This window comes from Lepidochelys kempii, chromosome 14 (assembly GCF_965140265.1).
Source record: "Lepidochelys kempii isolate rLepKem1 chromosome 14, rLepKem1.hap2, whole genome shotgun sequence".
Taxonomy (NCBI): Eukaryota; Metazoa; Chordata; order Testudines; family Cheloniidae; genus Lepidochelys; species Lepidochelys kempii.
The window spans coordinates 6,205,000-6,220,894 of NC_133269.1; the positions used below are offsets into that span (position 1 = coordinate 6,205,000).

At 39.3% G+C, this 15,895-nt stretch overlaps 1 protein-coding gene across 7 annotated transcripts in view; it reads left to right on the forward strand.

The window, feature by feature from the left end:
- ABCA5 (ATP binding cassette subfamily A member 5) overlaps window positions 1-15,895 on the forward strand; it is a 60,096-nt gene that overhangs the window by 13,631 nt on the left and 30,570 nt on the right. For all 7 annotated transcript variants that reach the window (XM_073311237.1, XM_073311235.1, XM_073311239.1 and 4 more), the window contains 12 exons: window positions 173-314; window positions 4,044-4,232; window positions 6,594-6,741; window positions 8,271-8,439; window positions 10,139-10,197; window positions 10,924-11,034; window positions 11,304-11,479; window positions 11,978-12,097; window positions 13,020-13,158; window positions 13,362-13,452; window positions 13,729-13,868; window positions 14,983-15,102. In XM_073311237.1, the coding sequence (XP_073167338.1) occupies window positions 173-314; window positions 4,044-4,232; window positions 6,594-6,741; window positions 8,271-8,439; window positions 10,139-10,197; window positions 10,924-11,034; window positions 11,304-11,479; window positions 11,978-12,097; window positions 13,020-13,158; window positions 13,362-13,452; window positions 13,729-13,868; window positions 14,983-15,102 (1,604 nt within the window). The remainder of the gene's footprint in view (window positions 1-172; window positions 315-4,043; window positions 4,233-6,593; window positions 6,742-8,270; window positions 8,440-10,138; window positions 10,198-10,923; window positions 11,035-11,303; window positions 11,480-11,977; window positions 12,098-13,019; window positions 13,159-13,361; window positions 13,453-13,728; window positions 13,869-14,982; window positions 15,103-15,895) is intronic.

The window sequence follows — 15,895 nt, forward strand, 5'->3', positions numbered from 1 at the left end:
GCTTAGAATAATATTTGCACTTAGAGACCTCCTTTCCTCTGAGACTCTGGCACATTGTTTTGCTTCCCTTTTGTGCAGCATTCTGGAATATTAAAGAATTGTAACTTTGAATTATTCCAGTACAATAATTTAGTTAATGTAGGAATTTTCCCTTTTTTTCCTTTTCTTCCAGGCTGTCTTGGGTTCTGCTGTACACAACTCTGATTTTTGTCATGTCCATTCTCATGGCAGTCATTGCAACAGCCTCCTCACTATTTCCCCAAAGTAGCTCCTTCGTGATATTTCTTCTTTTTTTCCTATATGGAATATCCTCAGTAAGTGTTTCGTGAATTCAGTTTGTCTGTGGTTCATTGAGGTCACTCTCCCCAGTGTGCTTCTTCCCATCCGCTGTTTTCCCCCATTCTAGACATGTTTCCAATGCACTTTTCCCTACCCCAAATGGTAAACAAGTGCCTTTATCACACCATTCTCTTTATTCTCACAATTGTTTTGGGAGTTTTTATGTAGCTTCTCATGTCACGTACTCAGGTGGCCACTTGAACCCCACAGTATTTGAATTTACACACGTATTTACTAAATCTCTTATGATTTGAATAGAAGATACCACAGATGCAGAAAAGTACTAAAATCAAATATCATGGGATTTTTTAAAAGGTTTCAGAGTAACAGCCGTGTTAGTCTGTATTCGCAAAAAGAAAAGGAGTACTTGTGGCACCTTGGAGACTAACCAATTTATTTGAGCATAAGCTTTCGTGAGCTACAGCTCACTTCATCGGATGCATACGGTGGAAAGTGTAGAAGATCTTTTTATATACACACATACTCGTGCTTTGTGTGTATATAAAAAGATCTTCTACACTTTCCACCATATGCATCCGATGAAGTGAGCTGTAGCTCACGAAAGCTTATGCTCAAATAAATTGGTTAGTCTCTAAGGTGCCACAAGTCCTCCTTTTCTTTTTTTAAAAGGTTTATTATTCCTGCTTATTTTACCCCACTACTTCATGTATGGCTCAGTCTCCCAAAATGCCAACTACTCTGGTTTGTGGTGGTGGTATAGCCGTGTTGGTCCCAGCATATGAGAGCCACAAGATAGATGTGGTAAAAATCTTTATTAGACCTACTTCTGTTGGTGGAAGGGAGAAACTTTAAACTTCGCAGAGCTCTCCTTCACCCAAGAATTGAAGGATATCATCAAACCCTTCTCCAAACAACTTCAAGAGAAACTTTACAACTTCATACCCCACAAACCCACCCCAGGGACCATCTGCATGTTCTGCAAGATACAATGGGTCTGCTTGGATTTCCTTGTTTGTGTATCTGGCCACAATCCTGTTACTGAGCAAATATCAGGACTTATAGAAACCATCCTCAAACCACTCACCATTAAAAGGGCCAGCTTCCTCCAGAAACTATGCCACATTAACAGCCTCCTTCAGAACACTGTCCTTGCCACCATGGATGTCCTCTCCCTGTACACCAACATCCCTCACTATTACGCCACCGCTGTCTGCTTCAAATATCTACAAGACAATGGACAATGCTCAGCAATCCACCTCAAACACATTGTTAATCTCATCCATTTCATCCTTACCCATAAGAAGTTTACATTTAACAACAAACACTTTGTTTATACCATGAGTACAGCCATGGATACTAGGACAGCTCCACAATATGCCAACCTCTTTGTGGGCCACCTTGAAGAAGAATCTCTGGGAAAATGCACCACAAAAACATGTACCTGAAATACATTAATGATATTTTCATCCTCTGGACAAATGACCCAAACTCCCTTGGATTTCCACACCTACCACCTGTCTATCAAACTCTCTGTAGAACACTCCCATATCAGCATCAATTTCTGGGATACACCAAGAAATCTGTTATCTACAGCCAGGCACTCAGATTCCAGATAACATGCTCCAAAAGAGAGAGCCCAGGATACACACCTCCACACATTTAAACTTCCTTTACTAACCAAGGACACTCCACCAGAGAAGTAGGTCACATCGTAGAATGGGCCACCCAGGTACCCTGGGAGAACATGTTACAGTACAGCAGAAAAAAACAAACACCAACTGCACAGCCCTGCTTGTCACCTGCCACTCTACATCAGAACCTGTACAGGTATCATCAAACACTTAGAACCCATGCTCAATTGGAACCCCATCCTGAAAGAATGGCATGACACACCAACTCAAAGTGGCACCAAACCCTGCCAGGACAACAAATGCAAAATGTGCAGCTACATCTCCACTGCTACAATGATCAGTATCCCCACAACTAACCTTTTCGAGATCCATGGGTCCTACACATGCCTATCGCAGCATGTGGTGTACCTCATCCAGTGTATCAAATGCCCCAACAACTATGTGGGTGAAATGAGACAATCACTATGCTCTCTAATGAACTCACACAGGATGTTTTTGTCTTTTATCATTTTTCTATCACCTATGGGCAAAATAAGTGGGCCTTTCACAAAATGATCACTCTATCTGACCTCTCAGACCTTGTTCTCAACGGAAACCTTCACAATACCTTCAAAAGACAAGCCTGGGAACTTAAATTCATTACTCTGCAGCACACAAAAAATCATGGACTTAATAGAGGCACTGGTTTTGTGGCTCATTACATCAATTTGTCACACTCCCTGCTTCCTACTAACCCTCCAGGGTCCTACTATTGCAGAGTTGCTAATTGTCCGCTTCATTTTAAGTGCTCTCCTACAACATGCATGAACCCCTATGCTTAACAGTCTGTCCCACCTTGTATTTAGCTGGGTTACCTTCTCCACACCTGAAGAAGAGCTATGTAAAACCCCAAAGCTTGTCAGTTCAACCAACAGAAGTTGATCCAATAAAAGATATTGCCTCCACCTGCCTTGTCTCTCCCTAGTACTCAGGTCTCAATCCAGCGAACCACTTAAGCACATTCTTAACTTCAAGTACCTGAGCAGTTATATGGACGTTAGTGGGACTAGTAATGTGCTTAAAGTTAAGCGCAGGATCGAGTGCTTTGCTAGAAAGTATTCAGCATCTTGCGGGACTGAGCCTCTAATGAAAGAAGAGTTCCAGTTGGCAGCATCCCAACACAGGCAGTCAGGACCAAGGGTCAGAGCAGGGGCAGACCTGAGGCAGGGAATAGCGGAGGAGCGCATAGTCAGGGTTGATACCATGAGTCAGAATCCGAGTCAGGTTTCAGAGTCTGAGTCAGAAGCTGAAGTCCAAGGAAGCCGAGGTAGAAGCCACGAGTTCAGGAGCAAGGAATGGTTGGGGCAGCTACAGGGAATCTGCGTTGTTGCCTGGACACTTCCTGGCATGCCCCTTAGATTTGTATAGGGCTGGGATCCAATCAGGAGTCGTGGGGCTGCTCTCTGTCACACCTGTTGAGGCGGGGCTTCCCACGATCTGTGTCCACAGTGGATCCTGGGCTGTGGAGTGCAAGCTGGTCACAGCTGCTGCTAATTGGCAGCATGGAGATGTCAGCAGCAGCACTGCAGGCCTGAGTTCTAGACCCCTGGGGCCGTATGTTTGTTTTGTGCTGACTCTCAACTTCCCATATTTTGTCTTCTCCAAACTTTGCAAAATATTGTACTATGTTCCTTGTACTCTGCAATTGTAGATCACTTGAATAACATTGTGACCCTGACTGAAGCTTGGCGATTCCACTTTGTTACGGTCTGAATCTGTACAAGTCACTTAGAGTATTTTAAACAGTTGCAATATTATTTATTATAGTTTCTTAATTTATGATTGGAAAAGTTTAATAATGTGAAGAACTTTGAAGTATGTCTCCCTTAATTTATTGTTTAATACTTCAGTTCTTCATTCTGTGACACGGACAATATTAGGAAATCAGTTGTATTGCTGAAGGCCTATTGTTACCAAATGAGGTATTGATATTAACAGGGATAAAGTCTTGGCAAAGCATTGCAATTATTGTAAACGGAAAGTAACTTGTTCATTGAAGATAAAAATGTTGATTGCAGCATTTCTATGCCAGATCTCTTGTGCTCTGCAATGATGTTCTGATTTGTATTCTAGGTTTTCTTTGCTTTCATGCTGACGACTCTATTTAAAAAATCAAAGCATGTGGGTGTAGTTGAATTTTTGGCAACCCTGGCTTTTGGTTTTGTGGGTCTCACTATTGTCCTGCTGGATGATTTTCCGAAGTCTTTTGTATGGACCCTAAGCCCCTTGTGTCAGTGTACGTTCTTGATTGGGATTGCACAGGTAAGTAAACTGTGTGTTATGCTTTACTACCTTTGCATGCACAAACAAATGAAGAGTAACTTGATATGATATAAGATCTAGCTAAGATAATTAGGAGGCTCCCATCACCATAGCCTTAATGTATTTGTCTTCACAATACCCCTGTGAGACAGGGAAGCGCTGCTATCCCCATTTTACAGAGGAGGAGTTGAGACAGAGAAGGTAAGTGACTTGCGAAGGTCATACAAGAAGTCTGTTGCAGAGTAAGGAATTGAGCCTGGGACTTTCAGGTGCCTGTCTAGCACCCTAATTACTTCCTCTTTAGGATGTAACTTTTCTTTCCTATTTAAGAATGACTAACTGTGGTCTGTAATGCATGTAATGTTTCACTTAAATCAGCCTCTGTACCAGATGACTGGAAGGGAGCTAAGGTAACACCTATTATTAATAAGGGTCCAGAGGCGACCCTGGCAATTACAGGCCGGTAAACCTAACTTCAATACCAGACAAATTGGTTGAAACTATAGTCAACAACAGAATTATCAGACACATAGATAAACACGGCGTGCTGGGGAAGAGTCAACATGGCTTTTGTAAAAGGAGATCATGCCTCACCAACCTATCAGAATTCTTTGAAGGAGTCAATAAGCATGTGAACAAGAATGATCCGATCTATGTAGTTTACTTGGCTTTTCAGAATGCCTTTGACAAGGTCCCTCACCAAAGGATCTTAAGCAAAGTAAGCAGTCATGGGAATAGAAGGAAGGTCCTCTCATGGATCGGTAACTGGTTAGAAGATAGGAAAGAAAGGGTAGGGATACCTAGGGAGGTGGTGGAATCTCCATTGTTAAAGTTTTTTAAGGCCCGGCTTGACAAAGCCGTGGCTGGGATGATGTAATTGGTGTTGGTCCTGCTTTGAGTAGGGGATTGAACTAGGTGACCTCCTGAGGTTTCTTCCATTCTATGATAAGTTTTCACAATGAAGAGAGGTAAATAGTGGGGTTCCCTGATGATCTGTACTGGAACTTGTGGTATTCAACATCTTCACAAATGATCTGGAAAAGGGGTTGGAGGGTGAAGTGGCAGAATTTGCCACGATACAAAATTATTCAAGATAGTTAAGTCCAAAGCAGACTGAGAAGAGTTACCAAGGGATCTGACAAAATTGGATGACTGGGCAACAAAATGGCAGATGAAATTCAATGTTGATAAGTGCAAAGTAATGCACGTTGGAAAAAATAATCCCAGTTATACATACAAAAGGATAGGGTTTAAATTAGCTGTTGCCACAGGTCTTGAAGTCATTGTGGATAGTTCTCTGAAAACTTCTGGTCAGTGTGTAATGGCAATCAAAAAAGCTAAGAGAATGTTAAGAACCATTAAGAAAGGGATAAATAATAAAACAGAAATATCATAATGCTGCTATATAAATCCATGGTGCACCCACAACTTGAATACTGTGTGCAGTTGTGGTCACCCCATTTCAAAAAGATATACTGGAATTGGAAAAGGTGTGGAGAAGGGTAGCGAAAATGATTAGGGTATGGAGGGATTAAAAAGATTGGGACTGTTCATTTTAGAAAAAAGATGATTAAGGAGGGATATGATAGAGGTCTATTAAATTGTGATAGGTATGGAGGAAGTGAATAGAGGAATGCTGTTTACCCCTTCACCTAACACACAAACTAGGGATTACCTAGTGAAATTGATAGGCAATAGATTTAAAACACAAAAGGAAGTACTTCTTCACACAACTCACAGTTAACCTGTGGAACTTGTTGCCAGGGGATGTTGTGAAGACCAAAAGTGCCACTGGGTTTAAAAAAGAGTTAGATAAATTCATGGAGGATAGGTCCATCAATGGCTGTTAGCCAAGATGGTCAGGGACACAACCCTGTGCTCCGGGTGTCCCTAAACCTCTGACTGGTTGAAGCATCTGGCACTGGCCACTGTCAGAGACAGGATACTGGGCTAGATGGACCATTGGTCTGACCCGGTGTGGCTGTTATTTAAGATATAACTTGTCAAGTTACTAATACACTGCAAATATTTGTCTTACCTCAATTTCAAATATTTTAAATAGTTTAATTTTTTTCTATAAATTTGTGAATTTTTTATTTTTTATTTATGGCACAAGGTATGACTTTTATAATTCCCTACAGCAAACAACTTAATATGAACTAAAATACTGTGTGTCATTATTTTTTTCTTTTGAAACTAGCATTTCATCCTCTTTGCATTTGTTACCATGACAACCGCCCACGCTTAGTTCTTATATAATATTACTTTGTAATTTTATTTTTGTACTGTGTTGTCATGTTTAATTTCAGGTTGATGAAAATACAGTTTGTAGTAGCTAAACTTTTTCATGTTGGTTTGCAGGTCATGCATCTGGAAGATTATCAAGATGGTGCAATATTTTCAAATTTAAATCACGGTCCTTATCCACTAGTTATTTCTCTTATTTTACTGGTTCTGGATAGCATGTTTTACCTACTTCTAGCTGTCTATCTTGATCAGGTCATTCCAGGTATGTTGTTTAGAATCTGAGATAAATATTGAACAGAACCACATAGGTCCTGAATTTCACAACTCCACTTGAAGTCTGTGGCAGCTTTGGGTGCTAAGCGCTTCTGAAAACCAGACCCTTAATTGATGGCTCTAACATACTGTATTTAAATAAAGTGTCCAAGACACTTTGGTATATAGTAATGCCACTTCCTGTGTTTTTTTGCTTTAACTTCATGTAAAGCAACACTCATGTCAGGCAAAAAGATGAGAAGTGTGGCTGTTAAATATTTATAAATGTATTTATAAATTACTTATATTTTAAAGTAATATTTATGATTTTTCATTCAAATGAATTTTACTTTTCTGAAATATGCTAATGAAGTGGAAAAAAACCACACAGATTGGGATTTGATTCTGCTTGGTTATATTTTGTTATATCTGTTTTGTAGTCGCCCCTTCTCAAAAAAGATATATTTGAATTGGAAAAGGTTCAGAAAAGGGCAACAAAAATGATTAGGGGTATGGCATGTCTGCCACATGAGGAGAGATTAATAAGACAGGGACTTTGCATCTTGGAAAACAGACAATTAAGGGGGGATGTGATAGAGGTCTATAAAATCATGACCGGTGTGAAGAAAGTAAATAAGGAAGTGTTACTTACTCCTTCTCATAACACAAGAACTATGGGTCACCAAATGAAATTAATAGGCAGCAGGTTTAAAACAAACAAAAGGAAGTATTTTTTACACAACGCACAGTCAACCTGTGGAACTCCTTGCCACAGGATGTTGTGTGAAGGCCAAGACTATAACGGGGTTCAAAAAAGAACTAGATAAATTAATGGAGGATAGGTCCATCAATGGCTATTAGCCAGGATGGGCAGGGATGGTGTCCCTAGCCTCTGTTTGTCAGAAGCTGGGAATGGGTGACAGGAGATGGATCACTTGATGATTACCTGTTCTGTTCATTCCCTCTGGGACACCTGGCACTGGCCACTGTCAGAAGACAGGATACTGGGCTAGATGGACCTTTGGTCTGACCCCGTATGTTCTTATTATTGTTCCAGAATAATTTTCTTTCCTTATTGACCAAGCTGTTACCACAGTCTTTGCAATTGTTCTTCTTGGGAATTGTGTCTGTCCAAGATGTTATGTTAAGTTATTGATGTGTTCATAAATGTGATACACCTGGGAACAAATGTATTAATACCTATGAACAAATTTCTCTCTACTGCATGTGTGAGATCTTTCAATACAAATTCCTTTGCTTCTAATCTTTTTCTCTGTGATGTGGGTATATAAATCACTCTTCTCAAGATCCTAATTCTGAAAAGTATTTAAGTACTTGCATAAATCCATCACTTCTCAGCAAAACACTTAAGGATAGACTTTGCTGAATAGGGATGCTTTCCTTAATCAGAACCGTAGTGATGGGTTTAATGATAAGCAATGTGGCATGATCAGGCCCAGTTTTCTTAGCCAAAATCCAAACACTGAGTCATATCTGTTCTTAACATTCAGAAGGCTTTCTTTCTTTCTTATTGCTTAGGTGAGTTTGGATTAAGACGGCCATCATTTTTCTTTATGAAGCCCTCGTTTTGGTCAAAGCGCAGAAGAAATTACAAGGAGTTATATGAGAGTAGTGTTAATGGAAGCTTAAGTTTCAGTGAGATGGTTGAACCTGTATCTTCAGAATTTCAGGGAAAAGAAGCTATCAGGTATAACTTCCTGCAACGGTACAGATTTATTGTCGTACTTCCCCTGTTTTGTGTGTGCCTGGGAATTAACAGTAATTTTTAATCTGTTGATTCAAATAGCATATGGTATGCATTACGTCTAGTTCTTTACACGTTAAAGTAGCAATTGTCCATTTTCTGTGAAGCCACATCTTCCATTATATGGATGTTTTCCAAAGATGACAGTTAGTTTTGGAAAAGGAAATGTTTTACCTACTGTATGTAAATCAAACCAAACCTTCTGAAAATAGTCCTAGTGTAGCAGGATGAAGCCACATGAAATCCAGGTTCTTTGGTTTCAGTGATGCCATAAATGATTTCAGATGCTGAAGTCAGGTGGGTTTACAGTTCAAGAAAAAAAGACTTTCTCTGTTAAATCTTGAAAACTGGATTCAGATATGTTTTGTAAATCCCTTTTGGTATTTATGTGAAGAATTGCACATTCCACCAAAGCCACACAGGGGAGCCACTAGACTAGCTTTCCCAAGATATGCTATACAACAACACTGTAAAAGCGATCCATTTCCAGCACCTTTTGCAGTCCATGTGGAAAATGACATTAATTCTCTTAAATCTGTACCTTCGTATATTCCCAATATTTTAATATAAGTGTTTATTCTGGATCATCCATATGAGCTATTAAATCACTGTTATAGTGGCATGATAGACATTGGGAAATAATCTAAATCTCCATTTTTTTACATGGTTCCATTAGTCTCAAACAAAAATATTTGTGTTCAGTAGCCAGAATCAGACTGATTTTTTTTTTTTTGGTTAATGTCTTAAAAAGTTGTTTTGAATAAATCCACTTCAGTGTGAAGAATCAGGTTTTCTCCCCACATCGTCCTAAGCTCATATAAAATGCTGAATCATTCTTACTCCTTAGCTGATTCCACATCAACCAACGCTTTCCCCTTTGTCACTGATGTCAGCACCATCCTCCCATATTTGTGATCTTCTCACACAAAGATTTCATACCCTTTCCCCCTACCTTGCACTCTACACGTAGATCACACCTCCTGACTTTATCTGTATGGCCACTGCACTTTCTGAGTTCATATAGTTCTCAAAGACCAACTTCTGTCCTGGTGCCTTTGGAGAAACTAGCTGAACTACCTTTATCTGAATAAGTTTGAGGCGTAATTGCGGGGGGAGGACAGGGATTTCATATAGCCCCTTTAGGAGAGGAAAAACATACTATGGTTAACTTTAGTCTTACTTACCGCCACTTTGTCCACTACATTTCACCTCTTCCGTCTACCATCTGTCTGTCTCCTGTGAGCTAACTGGGGCATAGACTCATAGAATGGGCCTTCTATTCTGTTTAGAAACTGCCTAGTACATTGTTGGTGCTATTAGAAATAAATAACAGTATGGGTTACTTAGCGAATTATTCGGCTGCCATGGTAGAAAATACTGAAGTCCATGAGGAACACCCTCACCCCCTATTGCCAGCCCAGAGGGGCAATAATATAAACAATGCACGCAAAAGATTGCAAAAAGATGTCCACTCTCTTGGTTTATACATGTTTCTCCAACCCATTTGTGTGATTTCAGGATAGCAGTAAAATGTGTCAAAACCTTTCTATATCACCATTGCAGAGTTGTTCATCTTGATCTTTCCTTGCAAAAGAAAATGATATTTTAAGCTCTTCTTTAATAAAATGACGTCTTCTTTCAGAATCAGCTGTGTTCAGAAAACATTCCGCAAAAAGGGTGAGACTGTGGAGGCTCTCAGAAGTAAGAAAATGTCTAGCTTCTAAGCTACTTATCAGAAATGGAAGGAGAAATAACCCATGAATAATGTCTCTTGTGCTTTTTCTTTGGGTGGGAGCGTGAAGTGTTAAGTATGGTTGTGTGTGTGCTCCCTTGTGTCTTTAGCCAGTCTGCCTGTAACTGTCTGACAAAGGGGCTCATAACAGACTCTGTAGCCTCCTCTTTGTGGGGTGTCGTCTTTCCCTTCCATGCTCCTAGTCCCCTTTTCTGTCTCCTAACTCCAGTAAGGAGCCTCTTACTGGCTCCCGTGAGCCAGTGGTATGGGAGCCTCCAACTCAGTGGTTCTCAACTGCTTGCAGCCCAGTCAGCACACGGCTGGGGCCCATGTGACATCCTCAGGGCCATACAGGTAGTATATATATCATGTGCATGTGGCCTGCATAACACAGAGAGAGCTGCATATGTGGCCCACAGTGGTAAATAGGTTGAGAACCACTGCTTCTAAGCTCAGGTCTCCTCAGAGGCAGTGCTAGCAGGGCATCTTATCCCCACTTTTATTTATTGCTGCTGTTGCAGTTTTACCAGATTGTGTTCAAATGTTGAAGTAAGATGTTCCTTGGAATACAAAGTAAATGCATACCCTATATGTCAGTATTTGAATTTACTGCAGTGACATAAGCCTGTGCAGAATAACACAACATATGTCATTAACTTCTTATTTCACTTGTTCCTTTCTTCTTTCTGGGTCAGGTTTATCCTTTGACATATATGAGGGTCATATTACAGCTTTACTTGGGCATAGTGGAACAGGCAAGACAACACTGATGAATATTCTTTGTGGACTCTGCCCACCTTCTGATGGTAAGAATTTTCTGGCTTTAGGGGAAAAATAGGATGTGTATGGCTGTAATCTACTTATTTTAATGTCCTTTTTTCCTTCCTTCAAAACCTGAGGCCACTGATGTTTGAGGATATTTCAAGTTACGCTTGTTTTCTCAGGCGATCTGAAATAGGTTAATTTTAAATTATACGTACATTTTAATTGATGACATTAGTCTGTGTATGCTGATGATCAAAGTAGTGGTTGGATTTAAAAAACACTTAAATTCTTTTTACATTTTGTTCTTTAGGGTTTGCATCTGTCTATGGACACAGAATCTCTGAAATTGATGAAATGCTCGACGTAAGAAAGATAACGGGAGTTTGCCCACAATTAGATATACATTTTGACGTATTAACTGTGGAAGAGAATTTATCAATATTTGCTCATATTAAAGGGATATCTCCCAATCTTCTGATACAAGAGGTACGTCACTCAGATATAAATTATATACAATGTGTATTCACTGTTAATATAGCTTTATTGATAGCATAATGGAAGTCACTTTGCAAGTCTAGTTTATAATAAAAGACCAATACACTATTTTATTAAAGAGGGAAAATATAGGAAGATACTTTAAGTAAAGTTTGTTGAATTTGTTTGTTCTACTATAACGAAATATTACTGGAACATATAAATACTAATGCTTGTTTACAAACATTGGCCTCCTATAATTTATCCAGTCTTGGTAGGTTAAACTTCAAGGCCCTGATCCTGTGTAATAGACACTGTTGACAATTGGTACAGGGGTTTGCCTCCAAGAAGATCGTTCCAAGAAAGGGGCTTAAAAATGTTAATTAGAACAATTTAAAATCAATAATTTGTCAAAATGTAACATAAGACTGCTGATAATTATGCCAGTCACGTTTTAATCACTATATCTCATTTTGGTTGACATGAAACACTTCTGTTATATTTTTAAAGGTGCAGAAAGTGATGAATGATTTGGATATGCAGCCCATCCGAGATAACCAAGCTAAAAAATTAAGTGGAGGGCAGAAGAGAAAGCTGTCGATAGGAATCGCTGTTCTTGGGAGCCCAAAGGTAAGGGGGCATAAGCACAGTCCTAAGTTACTGCTTGTTCCATATATATGCATGGATAGTGTACCCGTGTTCATATTACTTGGCAATTACAAGCGATGCAAATAAGAAGGTGCAAAAATATGTCAACTCTTCCTATGTTTCATACTGACTCTGGCTTAAACAATTTAAAATTGCCAAGTTGAAGCATGCATCCTTTACATTGCAAAGAGTTAACTGTGTTAGTGAATGTAGAAACTGGATTATATCATGCTTTTCTGTGGTAAATTAGCATAAAAGGTTACACTGCATCTGGAATGGAGGGTAGCGCATTGCACCCTCTAAAAACAGTACAGTACAAGTTGTCAGAGAGAGCAGGCTCATGACCTGAAAAAGCCATGCAAGCACCTGGGACATGACAGGCTCTTTCTGATTACAAAGTTAAATGGTTGCTATTTGTGACCTATACGGTGTGATGCTCCTTTAGACTGGGTACATGTTTAAAGGTTGCATTGTACAGATGTAAGTGACAATACCCTTCATGATTTCCTACCTTTTTAAAAATATACATATTAAATGTCACCAACTATTGGTAAAAGGAACTAATGTGTCTTTTTACCACTGTAGTTTAAATTTATTTATAGTGGGAACCGAATGTATCCAGTTGTGAAGATGCATTTCTGAGGTAGTTTGTGGTTTTTCTGTTCATCAGAAATAGGTGATGAACTTTCTAAAAAAGTAAATAGTTATGATGGATGTTTTGCATACCTTTTAGTTGGTTAAGGTAAGAAATTTTTCCCACCCTACCTTTAAACAAATAGAGCAAAACTGCCCTTGAATTAATAGTCTTCCTGGTTTCTGTAGGATTTTGTGATGTGGGTATCTCAGATGGAGACTATGGAGGGTTTGGATTTTTTTTATACCTTTTTTCCTAACCATGGTGTAGGTTTTACTTTTGGATGAACCAACTGCTGGTATGGACCCATGTTCTCGGCACATTGTTTGGAATCTCCTGAAAAACAGACAAGCCAATCGGGTAACAGTATTCAGTACTCATTTCATGGATGAGGCAGATATTCTTGCTGGTGAGTTTTGTTTTGCTGTGGCCCTGTGGGACACATTTACTGGGGGCTTGCAGAGTGTAAAGTAGAACTGTATTTAGCATATAAGGTGAACAGGTGCTCTTTCCGCTGTCAGTAGACAGCAGAGTTTTCTCTCTTTGGTCATGCCATTGTTTTATGAGTAGACTGCTGGTCCTCAGAATAAAAATGCCTGGTTTTGTTTCTAGATCGAAAAGCTGTGATTTCTCAAGGGATGCTGAAATGTGTTGGCTCGTCTCTCTTCCTCAAAACCAAATGGGGAATTGGCTACCGCTTGAGGTATTATTTTTTAGTTTATAAGCCACCTTCCTTGTGTCATGTTATATTTGCTTTGCCTTCCCCTTAAGGTGTAGGATAATTTAAAATTATCCTACTAAATTTTTAAAGGTTTTATTTTTCTGTCTTGTTTGGGAAGATCAGATATCACTTTCACTCTGTTTTGTTGCTCTGTTTCACTCTGTTTTGTTGATCAGATATCACTTTCACTCTGTTTTGTTATGCTTTCAAAAAATGGCAATGAAGAAACAAAGGTTTTAAAATACTTTGTATTTTTAGTATGCATATAGATGGGTATTGCAATATAGAAGCTACAACAGCCTTGATCAGACAGCATATCCCTGGAGCCAGCTTGGTACAACAGAATGAACTGCAGCTTGTGTATACCTTACCTTTTAAAGACATGGACAAGTTTTCAGGTATGATGCTATTGTAATTCAGTGCTGAGCTAATGTGGGGGTGGGGAGAAAGGAGGAAATCAGCTGATCATAATGGTACCTTCAGAGAAGTATGTTGTCATTTTTCTTCATATATTGTGATAGACCCAGGCCAGTTGGGTATAGCAGAGTAGTAGAAGGCAGATATATTGGCCACTGGATAAGCAGTTTTCTGTTCTGTGACTGACCAGAGCAGGGGCTGCTCCAGGCTAGGGTGGACACATGACTCCAATTAGCCTGCAAAAAGTCAGCTGAAACCGTTAGGCTAATGAGAACACCTGACTCCAATATATAGAGTCAAATCCTCCTCTGAATCAGATGGAGAGAGAGCTTGAATTGACAACTTCTACCTAAACGGTGAGTGCCTTCAACTCCAATCTAGAGAGTCATTCTCTCTCTCTCTCTTTCTCTGGCCCAATGAACATTTATGTATTCATAAAAAGTAGAGCCGCTTCAACAGAAGAGATTGGTAGCAGAATGCCTATAGCCTGGTGATTAGGACCCTTCATCTGAGAAGGGGAGATCTGAATTCATGTCTTTGCTCAAGAGTGGGGATTCAAACCTGGGTCTCCTACAACCCAAGCAACCACTGGGCTAAAAATTACACAGACACATGCAGTTTCATGTGGAGGTGGGGGCAGTATGCATCTTTTTGCGAATAAACCATTCAGAAAATTTCGTTGAGCTTTATTACTAGGATCACTTGGGACAAAGCACAGGTCTGACAGGTGCTACTTAAGGACTCATTTTTAAATTAATTTTAACTCATAAACTATTTAATGGACTGACTTGTAAGTTCTCACAAGATTCATTCTGTACTTGGAGAGTAAATGCTGTTGTTTTGGGGAGAAGGTGCTGGGTTTCTCATACCTAATGTACTGATTGAAGATCTGCTTTAAACGCAAAACTCATCTCAGCATTAACTGTAGCACCATGGCTTAGGTCTCTGTAATTAACATGTTGTACATACATCGTGTGTATTCATTGAAGAGTCTCACCTTGGGGTGCACACTATGTCGTTTTATTAAATCAGAGGCAATTCTGGTGGGCAAATGTAATTTTGTTGCCAAGCAATCACATTATTTCACCTCTACAGGATTATTTTCTGATCTAGACACTCATTCACATTTGGGTGTTATTACTTATGGAGTTTCCATGACAACCTTGGAGGATGTGTTCCTGAAGCTGGAAATTGAAGCAGAAATTGATCAAGCAGGTGAGATGTAACTATAATATTTACCGTTTTCTTTGTGACTTGATTAATTGTGGTTAATTTTTGTAAGATTGTATTTAGCACTTTTCACTATGAAAAGCAGAAATAATAACAAAAATGTCCTATCATAGAATATTACTTCAAACTGTATGTGACACTTACGATCACATGCTGTTGTGGGCTCCTTGAAATACCTGACCAGAACAGCAAACAAAGGGCAAAGAAGTTGGAGAATGATCCCTGTCTGAAGTCCAGAGCTGTACAGGTCTTGTGCTGACGCTCTGTATAGGGATGAATTTCAGGGTCCTTAAATCTAATGTCCTTCTTTTTTTTTTAATAAGGTAGATTTTTGTGGCCGAAAGTTCAAAAATATACGTTTCCCTATGGGATTTTGCATTTGCATTCAATTGTGGACACAGGAAATACAATTTCGATTTCCAACCACTTGATTTGAAAAAATGTATTTGTACCTGTAAATAGAATTTAAATATCTAACCATCATTTATACCCACAATTATTTGCACCCCATATGATTGTGGATGTAAAATCAGAGGCCTATTTGAAAAGCTTCTTGCTATCCTTTAGGAGATTACTCCAAAAGTAAAGCAATACCCTTCTAGTGTCCATGTTTAATAGATAAAAATATCCTCACCTTTCTAGGCTTTGTTGTTAACCACAGGGTAGTGAACTGTCCTATACCTGGAAAGCTGTTTAGAAAGAGTTTAACAGCTGAATAATCCATGATATCTAGCAATATTGGTAGTTGCATAGGCTAAATTAATTAGGCTAATTAAAA